This window comes from Epinephelus lanceolatus, chromosome 6 (genome assembly GCF_041903045.1).
Source record: "Epinephelus lanceolatus isolate andai-2023 chromosome 6, ASM4190304v1, whole genome shotgun sequence".
In the NCBI taxonomy this organism is placed as follows: Eukaryota; Metazoa; Chordata; class Actinopteri; order Perciformes; family Serranidae; genus Epinephelus; species Epinephelus lanceolatus.
Window position 1 is genome coordinate 1139763 of NC_135739.1, and position 25246 is coordinate 1165008.

Here is a 25246-nt window from a genome sequence, read left to right on the forward strand (position 1 = left end):
CGTCTGTGAGCTAAAATAAAGTGGGTTTGTTTTTTTGTTGGTTTTTTTTTACAAACTTGACACGTCCGCAAGTAACATGTGGTCCACTCAGAATGGACCTGTGGCCCACTTTTGGACTGCGACCCATCAGTTGGGAACCACTTATGTATATGTTTCCATGGGGACACAGTGAGTCCGTTCACAGTGAGCTGAACGATGTGCGAGCAGCTCCTGTTCGGATGGACAGAGACCGTCAACTGAAGAAAACTTAAAAACACAATGATTCTTTTTTCTCTGATTTCTGAGTGGATTTACAGACGTATGTTCTGGATGGACGTCAGAGAGGAGGAGAGGTCACACTGACTGATAAACATGTTTCATGTCTGTGTGTTCACATTTCGCTCAGCGATGATGAAGAGGAGGAGGGAGTTGTTTTGAAACGCTCTGTTGGTTCGTAGAACAACAGCAGCAGCAGCGGTTTCCTCCGTCAGTTGACGATGGAGTCTCTGCTGGTCTGTCTGATCCTCCTCTCCGTCAGCGGTACGTCTCCTTTATTTTTACTTCAGTCATTTTTAAACTCTCGTCACATATTCAAATACTCACACATGTTTAAGCTGGTTATTAAGTGAAGCAGCTGTCGGCAGGATGAAGAGCTGTTTGTCATCTGAGGCCAATTTAAGGGATTTTATGCAGAAAATTCCTTCAGAGTAAAGCTTCCTGTCTGAAGGATTAAAAATCATCACTGAGACGTCTGAACGAGACTTTACATGATGAAAACCGCAGACTGAAGGATGGCTCAAATAAAACATATTTAGAGCAGAATTTCTCAATTATGGGATCAATAAAGGTGTATATTATCTTATCTTATGAGTCAGTCAACTGAAAATTAAACAGTTTTTTATCTCATGACTTCGACTTAATTCTGACTTTTTAACTCAGGATTTTGACTTTTAAAGTTCTAATTTTTTTTTTTATTTAGTGTCTCATAATTTGAAATATTATTATACTATTAAATATCAATAGTATTTCTATCTTAGCGTAACTGTATCTGTTCCACTAAAACCTGGCTCTGTCACGCATGTTTTATAAATACTCTACAGGTTAGGAACTGTCTCTGCAACTTTGATTCATTAATTTATTGTTTATTTGTTTGGATAGATCTTCAATAAATTTATTTGTTGTCTTTAAGGTTTCTGGTTGGAGCAGCCTGCCTCCGCCCTGCCAGCCTCCACTGTACAGGTGAGAGTCGGGGAGAACGCCACCCTGCAGTGCCCCCTGCTGGATGCCTTCAACGCCTCCACCACTAATGCCTCCAACACCACCGCCATCAGTGCTGCGTACTCCACCCTCAGCTGGTACAGGAAGACAGCAGGACAGAGTCCAGAGCTGCTGGTGACCATCAGGCGTGCAGACATGTCTAATGTGAAGTATGGCGCCGGTGTTGGTCCTGATAAAGTCTCAGCTGCAGCCAACGGCTCGCTGCTGCTGCACAACTCTGAGCAGAGCGACTCAGCAGTTTATTACTGCGGCATCACTCAGGGAGAAGACCCCAAGATGAAACCCAACGCCACAGGAGCTCACTGAGGATTGATGGGAACTCTGCAGCTGGTTACTGGCCTGGTCTGTCCGAGGCTGAGGAATGAAGCCAACAAAAACCACAGTACAGCTTCAGTTGTGACCAGACACAAGTTTCCATATGTCCCATACCTACAATCAGAAGGGCATTTAATGTTTTCATTGTCTGTATTTTCGGAACCTATTTTTAATAGGACTGCAACTAACGATTATTTTCACTGTTGACTAATCTGTCGATTATTTCTTTGATTAGTCGACTAATCATTTTATCCAAAAATGTGTTAAAATGTTGAAAAATGTCGGCCTGTCTCTCCCAAACCCCAAAATGATGTCATTTTGTTTCGTACTCACGCCAAAGGGTTTCAGTTCACGTCATGGGAGAGTGTGTAAAGCTGCCAATATCTGAACGTAAGAAGCTGCAATAGGAGTATTTTGGGTGCTTTATAGTACTTTACAATGAAAAATGACTCAAACCGATTAGTTGACTACTAAAATAGTCACCGATTATTGTAATAGTCGATTAGTCATCGTTTAGTCGACTAATAGTTGCAGCCCTAATTTTTAATCTACGATTTACAGTTTAGTGAGTGTTTTATTGTCACTGCTTGAAGTCTTCTGTATTGTGCTGCACTAACACTAGTCTGGGGCCGTTAGTGGCCGTTTTGGTAAGGAACTGGAACCAGGGCGAGTGAGACAGGACCTGGAATTCGATGGATGCGCCTTTCCGTCAAAATAAAAGCACCAAGCTAATAAAAATGCGGTGAAACTTTAATTTAAAGAATATAATTTACAAGAAAAGCCCCAAGCCATTAAGTTAATCGATTTTCTTACACCCCTCATCACCCCAAATCGATGGTGCGCCAGAATTCAAAGTTTTACTTTGGTGAACACTTTTACTTTGGTGAATTTGGTGAATTCCGCATCTGCTCTCTAGACCGGAACCAGAATCCAGACAAAATTCAGAGTGAATAGAAACCAAAGTGAAGAGCCTGGTGAGGCGAGGCTACACTTACACCTGAACACTGTGGTTAAAGTTTGGCTGGTTTAGACACAAAAGTACCTGATGAAGAAAAGATGGCGGTAAAGATAACCTCACATATGACGGCCTGTAGGGACACTCAGGTGATTTCTACACAACACCAGCACAGGCTTTAACCACAGCTCAGATGATGGTATCAGTACAGTAGAGAGTGAAACCTCAGTAACATCACAGCAAAGAGTTTAATCAACACAGACACAGAATCCAGTCTGACAGGTAAACAGGAAGTCCTCTCAGGTGTATTCTCACCAGCTCAAACAGCCGTTTTCAGGTTTGTGATGAACAGACAGACAGGCAGAGAGACAGACAGACAGAGAGTGTATCTGACTCACCTTCTCTAGAGTCCCCTCTCCTCCTTCGTTCCTTCATGGCTGTCAGATAATCCGGCTGCATTTCTTCCTGCGACGCCATATTGTTTGTTTACAGAGCTCCTCCTCTTCCCGCCGTTTATCAGCGCTAGCCAACAACATGTTAGCTAGTAGCATTAGCGACACTCTGCCGTTAACTGTAATCAGGTCTGTTTTCGGTCAAAGATCGATCGACTCACCTCTGTTCCTCCTCCTCAGTCTCGTCCCTTCACAGTTTCAGTATTAAATAAAACTTTTAAATCCACATTCACCTGTTTCTCTGGTGATTCCCTCACACTGTGCCCGCACTGAAGCTGCAGTACCGTTTCTCACCGCTCACACTGACTGACGTTAAACTGTTTCAGTCAGGGGGGCGCTGTTTCACTGATTTACAGAGACTCCTTTTTTACTTTATTTAAACAGAGCCTCGTGACAGTGTGCACACACGAGTCTCGTTCACAGGTTCAAATAAATAATCATAATCACTTCTTTAATATATTTCTTATTAACTTTCATTATTATTTCATTTTGTTTTTTATTTGTGATTTTACAAAAATCTTCATCCTGGTGCAACTGGAAGCTTTCCTTCTGAGATCTTTATTTCTTTAACTTAATAAGCTTAATCAAGGAGAATACATGTGAAATAAAGTTTTCAATCTATTATCTGTAATTGTGTCATATTGTCTGGAAACATCTTGGGTTGGATCATGGATCATATCAATTTCATCTCTCTGTGGAAATATTTCCATTCTCTTAATTTGGGCTGTATACTGGCATATAGTATACAGCATACTAGTTGTTGTCTTGGTTTTTTAGGGACTGTTCTTTACTTATCAGAGAAGGGATGTGAATTCATTTTTTGTTTATTTATTTGTTTTATTCTGATCCTCCCTGAAGCTACAAATATTTTAAATACATAAATTAATTATTAGATTTTGAAAACTCACCGTTTATGTTTGAAAGTTAGAAGTTGAAGACGAAATCCTGGAGTTGATAAAAGCCTCAGTTTTTCACGCTTTCAAACGAACAGTTCGTGCAAACGGGTTTTTTTGGGGGTTTTTTTCTTCCAAATTTTAAATGTAGAATAATTGATGTTGATGAAATATCAGTATTTTAAGCTCTGATTTAGTTATGCTTTTTCTCCTTTTTCACATGATGTATCCACAGACCATCTGAAATTTGAAAATCTAACAATTATCCCTGCTTTTATGGTTTCTGGCTGATAAATGGTGTAATTTTGGCAATTTATAAAAAAATATGTTTTCCAAACCTGCAGGTGGATTAAGAAGACATATTTCCTCTAAAAATCAGCAGTAAAATAAATACAAAATAGAACCATTTAAATCTGCATGCTCCTCCCCTCAGCCAAAATAAAAGCATAAATTCATCCCCAGTGCTCATAAAAATCATTTGACATGCTTCCCCCAATTTTAAATCCACTCAGTCACCTCTCATAAATAATGAACAGTCCCTTGGCAGAAGCATTTTTCCAAACATTGGATACTGATATCATAATTTCATTATATTCTAATGGTGTACGTACTGGACCGTCAACATGTGACATCTTGTGGAAGGTCATTGTCTGGTTATGGCTAAGTATTGAGTCATTTACAAATATCATACTTTAAATAATTGATGACTTACACAGGACTGATCCTTTAAAACAGATTATTATCTGTTGTAACATGCTGTCCAGTTTATTCTGGGGGTGGGCTGATGGTACTGTATCCACTCTGTGACAGCATCTTCCATCAAAGCTGACATCGAGGGAAATGAGTCATTTTTTGTAGCCAGATGAAAAGGGTAACTTTTATGGAGAGAGTCCTTTTCAAAAATATGGTGGAAGCTTTTAATTTATCTTTGTAGAAACCAGTGTAAGTTACAGTTTGAACTTAAAAAATGTAATGTCCAACCTGCCTTAAAATTATAAGTTGACTGAATTAGAGAAGATAAGTTGAGTTAATTTGTAATAATTTTAACTTTAAAAAGTTAGTGTCCTACTGCCTGAAAATGCTAACTTGACTGAATTTGATAAGACTAAGACGTAAGAGCACAGATGGGAACAACCTCTGAGTACACAGCAAAATAACTGATCCATCAAACAAAAGGATTTTAACCCCTAGAACAGCTCAAACAACATATGACGGACACTTTGAGGGAAAAGTTCAATCCTTTAAGGTCCTTTAAGCCTCCCTCCTAAACTGTATCATATAAACGTGAATATTTTTTAAATGTTTTATACAGTTCATTAGACGGGGTGGGGAAAGAAGATAATATGTGGTGTTACTAATGGATTTATGAGAGCTTCTTTCCCACAGAGTCACAGGTTTTCAGGGAAATAGTATTTTCTCTGTTTTTGAAGTTTGCTTTGAAAATGTATTTTTGTGATATGGCTCAGCCTCTCTGGTGAACATATACCCACTTGTTAATTTAATGTTAGAGGTCCGTTCTTTGTCTCAGCTGTTACAGACAGTCGACCCTTCATTGACATGTGATGTTCTATATTCTGTATTAAACACATGAAAACAGTGTTTGTGTTTCAGAAACGTTTTGACGGTTGGATTTAAGGATCTTATCTGAGACACCAACAGAAGACTCAACAGCAACACCAAGAAAATTTCCTGTTTGTGTGTCCGTCACCAACGGTCGATCTGATCCCAGAGCAGCTTCTCTCCTCTGGAGACTGTCACCGTTCTGCTCCAACAGTTTCATCTTCCTGTTTTCCTTAAAGTCTCATTAACACACGGCAGAACTCACAGCGACTGCAACAGCAGTTCACCACAGAGAGCCTCACTGAGGTAGGACGACTTTAAAATGAGTTATAACGGCTTTTATTTCAGGTTAAAAACATGATTACTGACCTTTAAAGAACAAAAACAATACTGCATGGACTTCTGTTTATGGTACAAAAAAAAACATTGTTTGATTTAAAGTTTAAATCTTAATTATTTTGGCACGAGGGCTATTGATCAAGATAAACACATCACTGTGAGGGGCTGTATTTATGATTAAAACCACAGGAGCTTACATTAGTTAGGCTACATTAACTTATATCTTTCTGAAAGTCTTACAGGACTTTTATTTAAGGTAAAACCATCATTAGGAGGACCTTAAATTAAGATAAAAGAAAAAACAGGATTGACAGTACTTATTATCCTTATGATGGAATTTGTTTTAATAAATGCCACAAAAAACATCATTTTTTCTTTTAATAATATAACCAAAATCAAAGTGTTCATAAATATGTTTTTAAACCTTAAATAAAATGTTTTTAACATTAATATGATTTTATTAAATGTTAAAACCATCATTATAAGGGCTTTACATAAGGGTTACTAATCAGTCTTATAAGGACTTAACTTGAATTTCAGGTAATAAGGGACCACAATTATTAATGGCATTTTCATTTCAGTTAAAAACAGTATCTTATTTAAAAATGTAAAAAATCTTTCAGGACTTTCATTTAGGTTAAAACCTTTATTTTAGTTGTTTTATAAAATAAAAATTGATATTATTTGGGCATTTATTTAAGAAGAAAACATCATTATAAGTACTTTGATGCAAGGTGAAAATCGATTGAATTGATTTGGCATTGTTGTAAGGTAAAAAAAGAACCATAATTTATTTATTGAGATAAACACATCACTATGAGGGCTCGTATTTATGATTAAAACCACAGGAGCTTAAAATGAATTACATTATTTCTTTAATCTGTCTTGGAATCTCATAGAAGACCTTTTATTTAAGATAAAACCCATCAGAAGGAGGACCTTAAATTAGGATTAAAAAACCCACAGTTAATAGCACTTTAATTTAAAGTTAAACACATTTTATTTCAGGTCTAAAAACATCTTTATGAGCACTCTGTTTTAGGATAAAACCTTCAGTTTTAGAGACCGTTTACACGTGGCCGGCTATTTTCATAAACGGACATTTCACCGTCTCCGTTTTCAAAAAGATCTTCGTTTACACTTACCCGTGTATATATACACAAGAGTATGCCAAACCTGTAGGTGGCAGTGTAACGACAAGCTCAAGCCTTCCGTGTATCCATTGTCACCATAGCAACATAGGTCGCACTTTTGACACAGGCGCAAGTTCCGGCGCATACTGTGACGTATCTCCGTTTATCTCAGTTTACATGCAAACGCACAACCGGAGTTTTCCAAAATCTTCACTCTGGCCGGAGTTTTTAGAAAGACTCGTTTTCGAAGGAGAAATCTCCGTTTGCGTGTAAACGAAGGGCACAAATGAAGGAAGATGTCTCCGTTTATCAAAATCACCGTGTACGTGTAAACGGCCTCTTATTAAAAGAAAAAAATCTACATTTGGGCCATTTATTTAAGATAGGAGGAGTTTAAATAAGGGTTAATAATCACTCTTTAAGGTAAAACCGTCATAGGTGTGCCCCAGGGTTCCACACTAGGTCCACTGTTGTTCTCCATATAAGTAACAATGTTTTAGCTGCCGTCTCAGACAGGTCGCTGTCGAAAAGAGATTTTAAATCTGAAAGACATGTTGACCTGGTTAAAGAGAGGACACATACACATTTAAAGAAGGCCTTAAATTAAGAGAATTTAAGGTAAACCATTATTAAAAGTATCACATCAAAAGAGTGAATGAATGACTGTTCGTTATTTACTGTAGAATTTGTCTTCAGCAGGACGGTTACTGCAGGTGTTGAGACAGCTGGAGACAGAAGACATGAGGACGGACACAGCACTGACCTTCATCATCCTCTTACGGTCAGAGGCCACACACAGATTAACATTTAACAGTGTGATGTGTCCGAGTGTTTAAATGTTCCCTGTCTGTAAATGTCAGAGTATTTAAATATTTCCTGCTGTAGATGTCAGTGTTTAAATGTCGGAGTATTTAAATGTTTCCTGCTGTAAATGTTGGAGTGTTTAAATGTTTCCTGTTGTAAAAGTCAGAGTGTTTAAATGTTTCCTGCTGTAGATGTCAGGGTGTTTAAATGTTTCCTGATGTAAATGGCAGAGTGTTTAAATGTTTCCTGTTGTAAATGTTGGAGTGTCTAAATGGAGTAGTGTTTAAATGTTTCCTGCTGTAGATGTCGGAGTGTTTAAATGTTTCCTGTTGTAAAAGTTGGAGTGTCTAAATGGAGTAGTGTTTAAATGTTTGCTGCTGTAGATGTCAGTGTTTAAATGTTGGAGTGTTTAAATGTTTCCTGTTGTAAATGTTGGAGTGTCTAAATGGAGTAGTGTTTAAATGTTTCCTGCTGTAAATGTCGTGGTGTTTAAATGTTTGAGTGTTTAATCGCCCCTGTCTGTAAATGTCAGTGTTTAAATGTCGTACTGTTTAAATGTCAGTGTTTAAATGTTGTAGTTTTTAAATGTTTCCTGCTGTAAATGTTGGAGTGTTTAAATGTTGTAGTGTTTGAATGTTCCCTGTCTGTAAATGTCGTAGTGTTTAAATGTTTCCCGCTGTAGATGTTGGAGTGTTTAAATGTTCCCTGTCTGTTTCCTTTTTCCTGTCTGCAGATGCTGGAGCGTTTGCTGTCCACACAGCCCACAGTCTGTCTCCTTCCACATAGTCTTCAGCAGAGGAACTCAGCTGGTGGTGGACGTTGATGATGAAGAGGCAGCTGACTGTGATGAGGACGATGTGTTTCACCATGGAAACCAGACGACAGGTCAGCTCCAAGACTTAAAGATAAAACCAGATAATTAAAACAAGTTTGTACAGATGTTCTGACACTGATGAGACAACTTCCTGTCACCTTCTGCCTCTGGTGGAGAAATCAAGCGCTCAACATCAGCGAGGCAAAAGATGAAGGAAGGAAGTCTTCATCACGAGACGTTACCTGGAGACACAGACGTTCATGTCGTGAGAGTGAGTGAATCCTGTTTGTGTTATTTTGTCCATGTGTCTGCAGGTTCTGCTCCGACCATTCAGATCCTGTCGTCCGTCTCTCTGGATCCACGACCTCCTCACCTGCTGGTCTGCCTCCTCACCGGATTAAACTCACCTGTGCAGGACGTCCTGTGGTGGGTCGATGACACAGAGGTGACATCATCAGATGTTTCATGGACGAGGTCAGAGGAGGGCGGAGCCTACAGCGCCACCTCGGTGTGGGAGATGTCAGCATCAGACTGGAGGTCCGGGTCTTCATACTGGTGTGGGACGATTCAGGAGGGACGAGTTTACAGACAGAAACTCTGCTCACAGGACGTGCTGTGACTCACAGGTCACAGGTTCAAGTCCCCGCTGATGACGGGACGCTTTACTGACACGTGTCGCTGTTTGTGAGATAAATGTGGGTTTATATTTCAAATGTGATCTTCAAACAGCTGAGGACACTGAGGTGATGTCACAGCGGCTCAGTGTCCGCCACAGGAAACAACAACAGAAACCAGGACTGAGTGTAACCTTTCCCGTACAGGAGAAGTGGGTGTGGCCTCGGTGTTGAATCAGACTGAACTCAGATCAGCTGTCAGAGTCTCTGCTCCTTTAATCTGATATGTTCAACAGAAAGTAAATGATACATGCAGAGATACAACAGCTGTCACTTTATATGTCATCCTCCAAATAAAAAAAGATACGAGTTCACTCAGCAAACACAAAACTAACACCATGTACAGTTTAGCCCCGCCCACCTCAACCCCGCCCCCCGACTGTCCCTCAGAAGCCGAGATAAATAGAAGCAAAATATTCATGTTTTTACACAAGAGTATAGAATTAAATCAAATATACAGAGTTCATGCTCTCCACCATGACACCTACTGTCTGTGACTTCCATTTGGCAAGAAGATATAAACACCTGAGGACAGGTGAGCAACTGGTAACAGGTGAACACTGCGTCCAGCTGTAACAGAAGACTTGTTTTTACCAAATTATTTAAAGAGGAACCAAACTCCAGACCTCAGCAAGACCGTCTGCTCCAAACTGTGAATAACAGTAATATAATATAATCTTTTTTTAAATTGCACATCGACCTCTTCAAGTAACAAATTACATTAGACCGACGTCACTCGTCTCTTTTATACAGCCTGTTCAAGGTGGGAATATCACGCCATTATTCCACCTGCCTGTATGAAAGGTACGATCACAGGTGTCTCACCTTCAACCCACAGAGGGAGGGAGTGACAGCACCACAATGATGTTGGTGTGAAAGGGACAGCTGGCAGGACGGGACAGGTGTGACGTTTTGATGTCCTGTTATGTGTGTGACCCACCGCAGGAGATTTAAAAAGCAGCTAGCAGCAGTTAGCAGCTAACTCAAACAGTGAGATCCAGGAGCTCCTTACCCTCCGAGCAGAAGACGAGATCAGCCGCCATATAACATGGACACTAAATGATTGTTACTGACAACATCACACACTGGAGCGATGTGATGCCGCTGCTGTTTGGTTTTGTGTAAAAAACAACGGCGGTATTGTTGTGACCTGAAACGTCTGGTTTTTACTGCAGCTTTTCTAAAAGAAGATGATGTGTGTTTACAGGTGTTTTTATTTTTGCACCTAAATTGTGGGAACAAATAAAATTGAAAAAATAGTTAATGACTGACATGTTAATGGTAGCGGTGTGATGCTAACAGTTAGCCCTGTCACCACGTGTGTGACTCTATCGCCATCACAGACCTCTGGTCCTGAAGCAGTCTTATGATCAGCAGAGAATCAATACTCTGCACTCCACTCGTACGGCAGTGATGACTGACATCAGGACGGTGTCATCATGGAAACGTAGCGCCCACCCTCCAGTTCCCCCCTCATTAACACCGTTAGCTGTCGGCACTGTTGTTGTTTGTTTAGTGCTGTTTATGGAGTTAGCACCGTTAGCTACTTGCTGCTGGCTCAGCCATCTCCATGTTGAGAACCGTGTGCAGTCAACTTGTACGCTCTGAATTTCTCACTGAGGGACTGTTTGTGTATGTGAAGGAGGAGGGGGCAGCATGTCAAATCATTATTCAAGCACTGGGGAGGGACTTAGGTGTTTTATTTCGGTTTGGGGGGAGGGGCATACAAATTCAAAAGGTTGTATTTTGTATTTATGGTACTGGTAAAGAAAAAATTACCGCGAGTTTGGAGGGCATGTTTTCTTTAAAAAAACACCAAAATCATTTTTCATTTATCAGCCAGAAACTGTAGAAACAGAAACTATCACTGGATTTTCAAATTTCCGACGGTCCTTGGACTCATCACGTGTGACAATCGCTTCTGCCAGAAAAAAATAATCAGATTTTGAAATAGTGATTTTTTTAATTTATTTATTTTATTTTTTTTTTAACCAAAATCACTTTATTCTGCATCTCATTTAAAATCTGGCCAAAAATAACCCGTCTGCATGACAAGTAAAAAACTGAGGCCTTTTTCAAATCCACCATTTTATCTTCAACTTTTAACTTTCAAACATCAAAGCTTTAAAAATCTAATAACTCATTCATGGTGCAGGAGTCATGGATTGTCCTCCAGTCACTCAGGGGGGGTGAAGAAAAAATATTTGGAGCTTCAGAGAGGGTCAAAATAAAATAATAAAATAAAATGAAGTGATCCCCTCTGATAAGTTAAGAACAGTCCCTAAGTCCTACTTTGAGTGAGGTTACATTTTGAACGCAGGACCTGTTCTTGTACTGGAGTCTCTTCAGACTGTGATATTTGCACTTTTCCTTCAGTAAAGGATCTCAGTACTACCTCCAGCGCCAGGACTCAACATGAAGAAAGAAGTTTTCAGGTCTTTGGAGGTTTTTGGTTCCTCTTTAAAGAGAAAAGCCCTTCAGGGATGAATGTTCACAGTCCAGGATGTTTGTACGGTGGCTCAGACAGAACAAAAAGCACAGGGCCCGTATTGATCACGGTGAGTTATTCTATGGGTCCAAACAAACGACTTCAGAGTCATTCATCAAACTTCCTGCTCTCACTTTGTATTTTGAGCTTGAAATATGAAAACATGGTGAAATTAAAAATGCAGCGGCAGGTTTTATGTGTGCAGGTAAATAAACACCTCAGGTGACTTACTGCAGTTATACAGAGGTGAAGCCACTCCCCTTCAGGTGTCCCCAGTGGGACCTGACTTTGGAAATTAATATGTGAAGAGATAAATAATATTTTGATCCTGTTTGAGTTACACAGATAATGCACGTGAATTTAAAAGATAATAATTCAAGTCGCAGTTTGTCGTCGAAGCTTTTAGTTAAACGTCACTAAAAGTTCTGCAAACATGGTGGTACTAGTTTTCCTCCAGTACTGAAGGTACTGAAGATGAACTTCTTCTGGTCTTGAGTGTTGTAGTCTGATGTTACATGTCAGAGGAAGAAACAAAAAGCCGACCAGCACAGAGGAACGACAACAACATGTCACTGTACTCGAGGCTCTGGGGCTGTGTGAGGCACTGATCCACAGTCAGTGTGTGACCTACAGCAGGTGTCAGTCTGCAGTCTGGAGTCTGACATCGTAGCTCAGCAATGTCCTGCAGTGGGCGGAGTCAGCAACAAAATCTGTTTTAGACGCCTAAAAGAACCATCAGTTTAAGTGCACGATGTATTTAGAATATTTTCACTGCTTCAGCTTCATGTCAGACTGACTGTTTCAATGGGGAAACTGTTAAATGCTTCAGTTCCCATCTCTGCTCTCGTCACAGCCAGACTCCCCTGAGAAAACCAGTGATTTAACACCAGTGAACACAGGAGCTGCTGGTCGACTGCTGCCTCCATCAGTCAGTGTGTTTGTGTCACTGTGTGACTTTGGTGAATCTGCATTAACCCCTTAAACACCAAAGTCACACAGTGACACAAACACACTGACTGATGGAGGCAGCAGTCGACCAGCAGGCTGGAATTGAACCCACAGCTGTTGTACATGGGTCACCTGCTCCACCTGCTTTGTTCATGTTTTTTTCACTGCTGTTGGTGTCCACTATAAAGTGCTGTCATGGTGGCGTGACTGGTGACCGCAGTATAAATACGTCACTCTGACAGTTTTCAGTCAGTTAGGACTGATTCCCACTGATTCATAAATCTGTGACCGTCACCCTCTGTGAACTCAGCAGGATGTTTGCTTCTGTCCTGTTTGGTCCGTCCTGGCCACCGTACATTTGTGTGTCTTTCAGAGTGGCATCAGATTATTATCATTAATTTCTTTCCAGAGACGTCTGCACCTTGTTTTGGATCATTTTGGAAGCCCCTGTACAGAGAGAGGTAGAACGTGTGGTTTCAGATCAGATGGTTTAATTTAAGGTCAAAGGTCAAATTTGGTGTTTTTTTGGGGAGGTCTGATCATCGACTGTGTCTCTGGTCGAGCGCTAAAGATGTCAGTATTAACCTAAAACCAAACTATGTACAGTGCAAACAGGAGATCATCATCATCACCATCACTGCTGATAAAAGTGTAAACAACACTGCGTTTTACTAGAAGCTCACGAACACAACACGTCACTGAACTACACAGTGGGTCTATCTACTCAACAGCTGCAGTCAACAGTAAAGAGTAGAAAGGGTTAAAAAAGTCAAAGCAAATTGTCTCTTCAGACCGAGTCCGTCTGAGGCGGCGCCACATGCTCCGACACTGAAAGAGACGCAAAAGAAGAAGAAGAAGAGAAAGAAGAAGAATAAGAAGAGAAAGAAGAAGAAGAAGAAGAGAAAGAAGAAGAAGAAGAAGAAGAAGAGAAAGAAGAAGAAGAAGAAGAGAAAGAAGAAGAAGAAGAAGAAGAAGAAGAAGAGAAACCCGACAGAGGAAGAAGCTGCTCTTTGTCTCTTTGCCTTCACATCAGAGTGTCCACGCACAGCTGTTCAATAAAGTTTAATAAAATACAATCAATCAGCTCCGCCCTGAGCGTCCGAGGAAAAAGTCACCTTCTGTACCAAAGAAGAAAAATCAGTGTTTGTCCCAGATCAGAATATTGAGGAATAAATTCTCTTCAGTGTTTCTGTTTGACAGAAAGATGTTCATGAAGTGGAGTGTCAGAATTAGGAACTATTTCTAGACGAACAGCAGTGTATCCATCCGCCCAGTGCCTGTTTTAACTGTTTTACATGCAGATGAAACAACACGTTGAGTTTCAGAGCTGTTTGTAGGTGACAGAGCCAGGCTAACTGTTTCCCTCCGCCTCCAGTCTTTATGCTAAGCTAGCTTAACCCCATCCTGACCATTCATTCATTCATGCTCTGCCAGCACCATCTTGTTGGGGGTCATGCATGAAACCCACGCTGACACAGGGAGAACATGCAAACGCCACACTGAAGGGCTCCAGCTGGCCGGCCGGTTCAAACCTGGACCCCTTTTACTGTGAGGCGACAGTGCTAACCACTGCACCACGGCGCCGCCCTTCCATCTGAACATCTCACTGTCAAAGAACGTGAAAAAAGTGGCAGTAAACTACAAACCAAACTGATTTCTGGTCTGTTTTCAGGGCTGAACTGCAAGTTTGTGACCAATGTGAAGCTCGTCTCGTCTCTATAATCCATGGATGTGTAAAGAGACCTGGAAACAGCGTTGGAGGCGGGGCCTTGTGCATTCCTATGAAAGCTGTTTAGTGGCGCATTAAAAGCCAAAAAAAAGTTATATTTCGGCCAATTGGCTAACTTCCTGTTTAGCGCTCTGCTAACTTGAATGGGTATAAAGCAATTTAAACACGCTGGAGGGATTACATATCTCGTCTGGTCTGGGAACACCTCGGGGTCCTCCAGGAGGAGCTGGAAAGTGTTGCCGGGGAGAGGGATGTCTGGGTGCTTTGCTTGGCCTGCTGCCCCCGAGACCCGGCCCCGGATAAGCGGATGAAAATGGATGGATGGATGGATGGATGAATCCAAGTTGTGAGGATTGTTTTAACAGGATAAAGTGGTGCTATGTTGGTGTGCTGCAAAACAAGTGTTGTAACTCTGTCTGTCGGAGCTCGATCAATGAATGAATGATTCATGACTGATTGGTTATTTGAAGCCTAATTTTTAAACAAGTAATATTCTTACTGGTTCAGATGAACCATTTGACTGTATTTCCTGATCTTTGCTGAGCAACAGTTTTGTGTGAAACGAATAAAAGGCCTGTCCCAAACACAGGCCTGTTGACTTCAGGGATTTAAGCAAATAATAGCGCGGCGCGTCTAATCAAAGTTTTACGGTATTTAGAATGGACACAATTATCAGAATAAAGCTGCGGTTGAAAGACACCCTAATTATCCTGTAACAGCAGGTGTGAATGTGGTCGTCATGATTCAGATAAACGTACGAATCGACGCTTCAGTTTGGTCGCAAACATGCTAATTTATACATTTGTACTGTTACTGTGGTAAAAAGCAGCCAAACACAGCAAGAGACACGTTTTGCTGTGATGTGAGGAGTAGAGGACGACACTCTGTTCAGAACAAAGTCAATTAACTGTAGAGTTAAAAAATATTTGGGCATGAGTTTAGCGTGCAGGACGATGACGCATAAACCAACACACTGTTGGGAGAAATAAATTGGTACAGTAGACAATTATGTTGTCATGGCACAAAATGAAAGTCCTGTAAGAAGTCCTCTAGTGTGATGAAATGGACATGAAGAACCTGATAATGAGGATTATTCTGGTTATGATCATGTTCAGATATGGTGTTAATGTGAGCACAAGAAACCAGGTCATTCACAATCCCCGTATACTTCCTGGTTTCTCTCTGAGTGCTCCGGCTAACATGTTCAGTTTCTTATAAACACAATAAGGTGTTTAATGTTTAAGGACATAAATGTGTAACCCGATAATACACAGGTTATTCATAACCACGTAAACACACCCAGCTGTACCGTGATGGTTCATGAGAGGTCTGATTTAATCATTAGGAGGCGGAGTGTCAAATTAACCTGTCACACAAGTCAAAACTTTATCAATCCATCTTCAGAGAGCATGTGCTCGTGCTAGCACAGCCGCTCTACAAGCTTCTAATTTTGATGTTTTAAGTGCTTTTGTTTTAATATGTTTAATAAAATAGATGCAGGCATATTCTACAGCTGCAGAAACAGTGTTTTAATCATGTTTCAGGTCAACACAGGAACCCAGAAAGTTCTTTTGTTGACCCACAGTATGACCTAGCATGTTAGCTTAGAGATGCTAAAGTAGCGAGGGTTAGCAATAGAGTCAATGTCTGTTTTCATTGTTGTCTGTGGTTTGTGACATTAGATTATAACAATAAATTACACGTTAGGTGATAAAGACTGGTTTAAACCTTTAGATAATTACTTTTTATTTTTAGAAGAGAAAATGTTTTGCGCCATAACTCTCCAGGCACGAGACGAACTGACCAGATGAAGAGACTGAATCTGATTATTAAATCTAATGTTAGAGACATAACACCACATCCATAAAAACATTAATGACGAAAAAAGGATGTTTTGCTCGCAGCTAGAAAAGAAGCATTTTGCTGATCTAAAAAGTATTTAATGAAAGGCAAAAAGAGTTTGTTTTTTGTGGAAGATGCTGTTTTGTGCAAAAATGGGTAAATATGTCAAATGACTTTTTAATCAGTAGGAAGGGGCGTATGGTTTTATTTTTGGTTAGGGGAGGGGCATACAGATTTAAATTGGAGTATTTTCTATTTAATTTACCGCTGAATTTTAAAGAAAAGATGCCTTCCAAACCTGCCCACAGGCCGGTTTATATTACACATACTAACCAGCATGCACGACGAGAGTGAAAATCCGAGGCTTTTTTCAATTCCATGATTTTGTCTTCAACTTTCAACTTGCAAACATCGAAGAGGAAGTTCAAGGAAAAATATCTGTAGCTTTGGAGAGGGACAAAAAACTAAAGCAAACAAACGAACATCCCAGCCACCCCCTCCTCTGATAGATTAAGAACAGTCCCTAGGAAAATCTTAATGATGTTGAAATGATTTGTACATATAAAGATCTGTGAAGGGGATCATCTGAACATACCTGTGTTTTTTTTCTCACCACAGTAACGAGAACAGAGCAGATTAAATAAAGGTTAAATCCTGACGTGGGACAAACACTCTTTGTTTTTCAGATCCTGAATCGTCTCCAGCCGTCACACTGGAAACCAGAGGTGCCGTCCAGGCTGCAGAAACACCCAAAACAAACCCTCAGTGAGTATGCAGCTGTTAGCATGTTAGCGTAGCAGCAAAGCTACAGACATGGAAGCTAGACGTTACGTGTTAGTTTGTTTCGTTTGGTCCCGATAAATGATGTCAGACGTTTGTAAAGAATCGAAGGCTAAACCTCAATATTTAAGTGGCTGTGAGAAACCGAAGCAGAGTGGAGCGTCTCTGCTCTGTTGGTCAGGTGATCACTGGCAGTGGGCGGTCTTACTTGCAGGCTCCACCCCCGGTGTAAAGCCGTTGCTGAGGCTGTTGGGACTTGGAGGCGTGGCCACCGCGACCCTGGAGGTGGGCTCGACCCTGGAGGTGGGCTCTACCACAGAGCAGCTCTTCTGCGGCAGTCGGGGTTGGACCGGCATTGTTTTGGGAACGACGGACGCCTGTCGGAGCCCATCGGCCCGCAGCGGCGGTCTGGTGGGGGCAGGGCCTGTGGGCGTGACGTCAGAGCTGGGTGGTTTGGGGCTGCGTGGAGGGGAGGGGTGGACGGCACTGCGGTCGGCGGGCTTTGATTGGTCCTCCTGCTGCTGACCTGGGGGCAGGGCCTCTTTGTCTGCGGGGATGGGGCTTGTCGACTCAGGAGGCGGGTCCTGCTGCATGCTGCTCTGCCTGGAAGCACCTGAGCCTGGAATCTCACAGCTGTCGGTGCGACGCCGTGAGCCCTCGTGCATCCGACTGGTGGCTACGACGGCCTTCATGGCAGCCTGAGGACATATTCAGAGACATGTCCCTCAGTGTCCCCTCAGATAAAACCTGTACAGGTGTCTCTAACATTTCTAAAATCAGAGTCAAACGCTAACCGCCCTCCTCACCTTAAGTTTGCGTCGAGCGTTGAACTCCTGTAGTTTCCTCTGGGCGGTGTCCATGTGGGAGAAGCGTGCAGCTTTGCCCAGCACCCAGGGGTGCTGCAGGGCCTCCCGGACACTGAGGCGTTTGTGAGGGTCGAGGACAATCAGCTTACTGACCTGCAAACAGTTAAACAGAGACAAGTCCAGGTTCAGACCACCTCAAGTATCAACACAGTCAAGACAAGTGACTGGTGACTCCACCCACCAGCCCACCCTGTGGTTGTATGACTCCACCCACCAGCCCACCCTGTGGTTGTATGACTCCGCCCACCAGTCCACCCTGTGGTTGTATGACTCCACCCACCAGTCCACCCTGTGGTTGTATGACTCCGCCCACCAGTCCACCCTGTGGCTGTATGACTCCGCCCACCAGTCCACCCTGTGGTTGTATGACTCCTCCCACCAGTCCACCCTGTGGTTGTATGACTCCGCCCACCAGTCCACCCTGTGGTTGTATGACTCCTCCCACCAGTCCACCCTGTGGTTGTATGACTCCACCCACTAGTCCACCCTGTGGCTGTATGACTCCGCCCAACAGTCCACCCTGTGGTTGTATGACTCCGCCCACCAGCCCACCCTGTGGTTGTATGACTCCGCCCACCAGTCCACCCTGTGGTTGTATGACTCCGCCCACCAGTCCAGTGTCTCTGACAGTCTCCATCCATGTCAGTGAAAACATGGATGCTTCACACACAGAAGATCTATACAATCAGCACAGTTTCAAGATTAGAGTCACCAATTCAGTATCTGACCAAATGTCTCCCCTTCTGTTCCTGAGATATGACGTTAAGACATGATGATGTCACAGTCAAGCTGACCTTTGACCTTTTGACCTTCATTATTTTGTCCTGTTAGACATTTGTGTCAAGTTTGGTCAGAATTAGTGAATGAATTCTTCAGTTATGGACAAAAACATGTTTTGTGAGGTCACACTGACCTTTGACCTTTGACCACCAAAATCTGATCATAATGTTCATGAGAATGAGATGGAAACAAGGTCACAGTTAACTTGACGTTTAACCACCAAAAATCAACCAGTTCATCGTTGAATTTTAATGGACGTTTGTACCAAATTTGAGAAAATTCCCTCAAGGCCGTCTTGAGAAATTGGGTCTACAAGCATGAGACGGTATGCTCACAGTGACCTTGACCTTTGACCACCAAAATCTAATCAGTTCATCTTTGAGGTCAGATGGACGTTTGTGCCAAATCTGAAGAAATTCCCTGAAGATGTTTTGAGCTATCGCGGTCATTGGAATGGGATGAACGGACAGACAGATGGACAATCCAGGAACATAATGCCTCCGGCCAGTGCAGAGACATAACAAGTCAATGAAGACACGTCCTAGTCAAGTAATCTGAGTCTTGATTGATTAGTAATTTTAAACGAATCCAAGTCTGAAGAAATTCCAAAAAAGGTTGGAGTTAAAGGTGGTGGAGTTTTATTATAAACAAACATGACGGATTGATACGTATTGATCAAGTGAAGCTGAATGCGTTTAGCTTGATGTCAGGACAGGTGCAGGAACTCACCAGATCCTTGGCGTTGAGGGAGACGTCGTCCCACCACGGAGACACAAACTCATAGTCGCAGTTGAGGATGCGGCTGTACATGTACTGATCCCCCCTCGGGTCAAAGAAGGGCTCGAACCCACAGAGTCTGGGGGACAGGACACAGTCAGTGGCACAGGTACCAGACTTCATAATATGGCTGCTAATCAGCTGGTCATTACATCACAAGCTCTTTGTCTCAGACACTGACACAAACCGTAAATGTCACAACGTCTTCTTATGTTTTCATGTTAGACGATCAATGAATGAAAATGTTTCAACAAATTGTCTGCTGACGGAGCAGAGCAGCCGAGTCATCACCATCAGACTCAGTTAAAGACACCATGAACACACCCAGTTAATGTCTGAGCACAACACATAAACAGGAAGCAGTGTTTCACATGATGTCATCGCTGTTATGAGACAGACGGACGTAATCTATACGGACAGGAGTGAGTCAATAATCAATTCACTGTGTGTGTGTGTGTGTGTGTGTGTGGACCTCAGACTGGTAGCGAGGTGTGAAAGGACTCACAGGATGTAGAGGATGACGCCCACTGACCACATGTCCACCTCAGGGCCGTAAGCATTTCCCCGCAGGATCTCTGGAGCTGCAGGCAGAGGAGCCTGTTAGCCACCAGATGGCTGACAGAATGGCTCTAACTGAGAGTAATGTGAAATCCCACAGAGCAGTGAATGCATCACTGCCTGCTGCCGGACATCACAGCAATGCAGGTCATTAAACACATCTAACACTTGTACTGCTACACCATCTACTTCTGCTACACCATCTACTACTGCTAATACTATACCATTGACTGCTGTAGTAGCATAGTAGTAGATGGTGTACTAGCAGTGGTAGATGGTGTAGAGGTAATAGACGGTGTAGTAGTAATAATAAATGGGTATAGTCACAGTGGTAGATGGTGTAGAGGTAATAGACGGTGTAGTAGTAATAATAAATGGGTATAGTCACAGTGGTAGATGGCGTAGTAGTAGTAGATGGTGTAGTAGTAGATGGTGTAGAGGTAGTAGACGGTGTAGTAGTAGTAGTAGTAGTAGTAGACAGTGTAGTAGTAGTAGTAGACGGTGTAGTAGTAATAATAAATGGGTATAGTCACAGTGGTAGATGGTGTAGTAGATGGTGTAGTAGTAGATGGTGTAGAGGTAGTAGACGGTGTAGTAGACGGTGTAGTAGTAGTAGTAGTAGTAGTAGACGGTGTAGTAGTAATAATAAATGGGTATAGTCACAGTAGTAGATGGCGTAGTAGTAGTAGAAGATGGTGTAATCATAGTAGATGGTGTAGTAGCAGTAATAGATGGTGTAGTAGCTACTACATCATCTTTTAGTACTGCTGTGAAACCATTGTTAGTGCAGCTACCACACCTTCTACTACAGCTACTACACCACACAGTACTCCGTCTACACCCTGAAGTCCTGCTGGTACAGTTTGGTCACAGTGTGGTGGAGGTGACACACTCACCGCAGTACCCTGGTGTACCACAGACGGTCTTCATGGTCACCTGATCATCGATGATTTTGGACAGACCGAAGTCGGCTGTAAGAGAGGAGAACGTTTCCTCGTTACAACTAAAGAATCAAATTTAACAAGTCTGAGGTAAAAACAAAAACATATGATTCACTGTTTCCTGTAAATGTTGAGGTTTGGATGTAAAAATCTGTTTTTCTGGCACTGAGGTGTTTGAGCTATTTCCTGGTTCTATTTAAAGTGAGAGGAGCAGGTGGAGGGTGGGGGCGGAGGAGAACGTTGCTTTCTGCAGGAGAGTCCCTGAACCAGAGGAAGGTGTTGGTGGAGGAGAGTGGAGGCTGAATGTGAGCCCCCTCCATCTGTAGCTGTGAGCCTTAGGCCCAGCAGCCATCTGGAGGCCGACTCACACTGATAACTGGACCAGATCATAAACCAGTCTGTCTGTTCTCTTTGTGCTCACAGTAAAGACCAGAACATGATGCTGCTTTCAGGTGCTGTCAGAACTTTCATCATTACAACTTCAGCTGCACAGACAGTGTAAGAAAGGAAGGAAAAATATGACAGATGGGATCTTATGTTTTTCCCGAAAAGCTGCAGTGGTGGAAAATACATTTACTCAAGTCCGACATGAAGGTAATTTGAAGGTACTTTTATTTCACTATTTCTTTTTTATGCTTCACTCAGTCCGTTTCCATGGACCGTGGTCCATCTAACTGGCCTACTGTCCTTGTCCCAGTATACAAGCACGGGAGGGGAATCCATTTATTGAGCCAAGTATGTGAGACTCCTCTACGATAGGTGAAGATATGCCCCCTTTCAGCTTGTTAGTATTGGACCTTTTTCCTGTTGACCTATTACGTCACAGACCAAACAATGGACAAACAAGTTAGCTACGGTTAGCTAGCAGCTAACTGCTACCATGGTGGACAACTTTACAGCTCTGTACATTTGGTGCGTCCAAAAAGTCACGGCTCTGGATGTAGATTTCTCCATGTTGTTACCGGCTTCTTCTTCTCTTACACATTTAATGCTATTGGACTTCCGGGTCAAAGCCCGGGGCGGAAACTGTGGAGCATGCTCAGAGCGCCTTGGAATATTACTTTAAAAAATGCTTTCAAACAAACATTTCAATACATCTTCCTCCATCTGTTTGTAAGTTACAGGAACATTCCAGTATTATATTCATATTAATGTCGTCAGTGACTTCTGGTCGTGGTAACATCTCATTCAGCATCACAGCGGCCTCCTGCAGCTCTCCTGCTGCGCTCAGGAAGAGAATCACTTCCCAAATGCTGACTGCTTACACAACAGAGTGTCTTGATATTGTTTTTTTGTTGTGCAATTAGTCACAACTGGAGTGTCTTTATCATGGCAGTCGATGAAACAGCACAGTGGGAGCAGATCTTCTCTTGTTTGCTTCAAACAAGCACAAACGTGAAGTGCATCGAGATAAAGACTCGAACAGTCGGAGCGCACACACGAACAGGACGGCTCAGTCTGTCAGCTGCATGCAACTAACCACTGTCAACACAGGCAACTAACTACCGCAACTACAGCCACACCTGCAACTAGCTACTGTCAACACCAGCAACTAACCACTGTCAACACAGGCAACTAACTACCACAAGTACAGCTACATCAGCAACTAAGAAATGCAACACCTGCAACTAACTCCAGCAACAGCTGCAACTAACCACTGTCAACAGCGGCAACTAACCACCCTAACTACAGTTTGCACAGTCCCTTGTGATGATGGATTATGATCCCTGTCAGCGTCGCGTCTCCTGAGCGTCCCGCCGTGATGACAGACTAAATATCCACATTCTGATCAACTGGAGACAAAACTTTATTTTCTACCAGCCATAAACTCATGAATATAACGACTCATTCCTATTGGTTGAGAAATATAAACATAAAGCATAAAAACGCAGCTCACTCATTCACTGTCGTCTGTTTACAGGAAAGTCTCGCCCTCTCCAATATGGCGGCAACGTCAACATAGAATCCAAAACCAATGAGGGTTCTACGTTTCTATATCTGTGGTCCAATGGTCCACAAGGGAAACCTGTTAAGAACGTCTGTGTTGTTTCATCGGCCGAGGATCAATAAAGTTTTTTTTATTTCAGTTCTCATCAGATCTGAAGTCGTGTCAGAGGGTGAGGTGGTGTTTACTTACCGATCTTCAGCGGAGCGTCCAGCGACAGGTCGGCGTACAGCAGGTTCTCCGGTTTGAGGTCTCGATGCACAACCCCGTTCTCATGGAGATACTGAAACACACACACACACACACACACACACACACACAGTTTAAAAGCCACTCCACATTTATTGTAAGTGTTTTTACATATTGGACAAAACAAAGAGGAGTGAAGGAGACATGACAGGATTCAGGTGAGGTGAAGGTGGTGAAGGAGGGGGTGGCGGTAGCGCAGTGGATAGTGGAAGCCCGAAAAAAAATAATCTAAAAAAAAAAGAAGGAGGTGAAGGAGGTGAGGGTGGTGAGGGTGGTGAAGGAGGTGAAGGAGGTGAGGGTGGTGAAGGAGGTGAGGGTGATGAAGGAGGTGAAGGAGGTGAGGGTGGTGAAGGAGGTGAAGGAGGTGAAGGAGGTGAGGGAGGTGAGGGAGGTGAGGGTGGTGAAGGAGGTGAAGGAGGTGAGGGTGGTGAAGGAGGTGAAGGAGGTGAAGGAGGTGAGGGAGGTGAGGGAGGTGAGGGTGGTGAAGGAGGTGAAGGAGGTGAGGGTGGTGAGGGTGGTGAAGGAGGTGAGGGTGGTGAAGGAGGTGAAGGAGGTGAAGGAGGTGAGGGAGGTGAGGGAGGTGAGGGTGGTGAAGGAGGTGAAGGAGGTGAAGGAGGTGAGGGAGGTGAGGGAGGTGAGGGTGGTGAAGGAGGTGAAGGAGGTGAGGGTGGTGAGGGAGGTGAAGGGGGGGTGGGGGGGCTTGTGGAGGGTCTGGCAGGACAGATTGACAGATGGCCTCCTCCTCCAGCTCCCAGCATGCCCCGCTGTCACCTCCTGTCCTCTCTGAGACAGATTTCATCAGTGGGACAATAGAAGCAGATAAATCATCAGCTTTGTCTCATGTCTTGTGTCTGTCCAGACTAAGGTGTCATCTTGAAGTCTGACTAAACGCCAACTCCCAGTCTAGCTCCAACACCTTCCATCAAGTGAAACCAGCTGGCTCTAATTGACGCTAATTCAAGCCTCACCTGTTAAGCCTCAACTCCTGCACGCGCCCAGGGAAAATAAAAAGCCCAAACTAGTCGAGTGCCGAACATGTTGCAGAGTGTCAAAAAGCAAAGGAAAGGAGCGAGCAGAGGTTTTTTCTGCGGCGGAGCAAACGCTCCTTATGGAAGTGTATGAGGACTATAAGGACATGATTAGGAACAAAGGCAACACTGCAGAGATTAATAAAGCAAGGGGGGTGGCGTGGCAGAATATTGCCCACAGGCTTAATGTGTAAGTGACAAAGAAAATTCAGCATAATATCATGTTCTATAAATCCTGCATCAAAGAGACAAAATATATGGTCGATAAGAACACCTGTTAAATCTAACAGTTCAAGTCTGCCTAATGAAATTAACCACATGTGTAAATTAATATTAGTGACAGACTGTTTATCACATTTGATTCCTATGTAAAGTTCAGATGATGCATTAATCAAACTATTTTATGTCAGTCATCACATTTATCACATCATTGATTGCAGATTATGACATTTCTGAAATGATCAGTTTATAGGAAATAATCACATGACATTGATCTATTGACTGTAGAAAATGACATTTAGCAAATCCATCGGTTCAGTGGAGATGAGGAAAACTATTAAGTGAATGCATGAATCACATATTCATGTACAATCTTTCTTTAATGCTCAGTTTCACTGTATTATAGTTTTGTTATTAGTTGATTTTGGCTTTACTGTTGTAAGTGTTTTTTTAATTATCTTATTTTTTACTACATTTTAATTTGTTTTTAATAGTTACTGTTTTTGATTAATGATGTCATATATATTATGATCTACATATTACTTTATCACTACATGACAGTTGTGAGTGTGTAAAGCTCTGGCAGAACTGTCTTTTAGGTGTCTGTTCTTGTCTATTGAACATTTGTTGATCATAGATGGAGCTAATCCTCACCTTAATCCTGCTACACACCAGGATTAGTTACCATGGTTACTAGAATGGGATTCAGGTTAACCACCTTGATGGAACAGAAACCGGAGTTTAGCTCGATGTATCAGGCTTAGCCAGAACCATGGTTTCCATGGTTACCGATGTGAGGCTAATCTTAGCCACTTTGATGGAACAGAACTCTGGCTCACATTAGCCAGACTTGGCCATTTAAGCCTGGATTTGCCTTCAGCCTGCTTGATGGAATACCCC

The 25246-nt window shown here is 42.5% G+C and overlaps 3 protein-coding genes across 4 annotated transcripts in view; 2 read left to right on the top strand and 1 right to left on the bottom strand.

Annotated features, from left to right (window-relative positions):
- Positions 1 to 327: 327 nt before the first annotated feature.
- On the top strand, positions 328 to 3817 carry sid1 (secreted immunoglobulin domain 1). The gene is made up of 2 exons (XM_033620763.2): positions 328 to 519; positions 1169 to 3817. Exons 1-2 carry the CDS (start codon positions 477 to 479, stop codon positions 1561 to 1563), a joined length of 438 nt encoding a protein of 145 aa, XP_033476654.1. The 5' UTR covers positions 328 to 476; the 3' UTR covers positions 1564 to 3817.
- A 1682-nt stretch (positions 3818 to 5499) lies between these two features.
- LOC144463641 (uncharacterized) lies at positions 5500 to 9330 on the top strand. Of its 2 annotated transcripts, none has more exons than XM_078168424.1 (4): positions 5500 to 5738; positions 7601 to 7685; positions 8442 to 8593; positions 8837 to 9330. In XM_078168424.1, exons 2-4 carry the CDS (start codon positions 7645 to 7647, stop codon positions 9139 to 9141), a joined length of 498 nt encoding a protein of 165 aa, XP_078024550.1. In that variant the 5' UTR covers positions 5500 to 5738; positions 7601 to 7644; the 3' UTR covers positions 9142 to 9330. The 2 variants fall into 2 exon arrangements, with proteins under 2 accessions (XP_078024550.1, XP_078024549.1); XM_078168423.1 differs by having other exon boundaries at positions 5502 to 5738; positions 7604 to 7685.
- Positions 9331 to 9394: 64 nt separating this feature from the next.
- The window catches only part of LOC117253336 (calcium/calmodulin-dependent protein kinase type IV), a 41698-nt gene continuing 25846 nt past the window's right edge, over positions 9395 to 25246 (bottom strand). The window contains exons 6-11 of the mRNA XM_033620695.2: positions 23043 to 23133; positions 20861 to 20935; positions 19912 to 19987; positions 19359 to 19485; positions 17790 to 17942; positions 9395 to 17681 (exon numbers count right to left, since the gene is read on the bottom strand). Of these exons, the coding sequence (XP_033476586.1) occupies positions 17169 to 17681; positions 17790 to 17942; positions 19359 to 19485; positions 19912 to 19987; positions 20861 to 20935; positions 23043 to 23133 (1035 nt within the window). The 3' untranslated portion in view covers positions 9395 to 17168. The remainder of the gene's footprint in view (positions 17682 to 17789; positions 17943 to 19358; positions 19486 to 19911; positions 19988 to 20860; positions 20936 to 23042; positions 23134 to 25246) is intronic.

Excerpts from the sequence above, each read along its gene's own strand:
- sid1 (XM_033620763.2), top strand. The coding sequence starts at position 477 with ATGGAGTCTCTGCTGGTCTGTCTGATCCTCCTCTCCGTCAGCG. Across the intron at positions 520-1,168 it reads GATCCTCCTCTCCGTCAGCG|GTTTCTGGTTGGAGCAGCCT; the intron begins GTACGTCTCCTT and ends GTTGTCTTTAAG.
- LOC144463641 (XM_078168424.1), top strand. The coding sequence starts at position 7,645 with ATGAGGACGGACACAGCACTGACCTTCATCATCCTCTTACG. Across the intron at positions 7,686-8,441 it reads ACCTTCATCATCCTCTTACG|ATGCTGGAGCGTTTGCTGTC; the intron begins GTCAGAGGCCAC and ends TCCTGTCTGCAG. Across the intron at positions 8,594-8,836 it reads CCATGGAAACCAGACGACAG|GTTCTGCTCCGACCATTCAG; the intron begins GTCAGCTCCAAG and ends ATGTGTCTGCAG.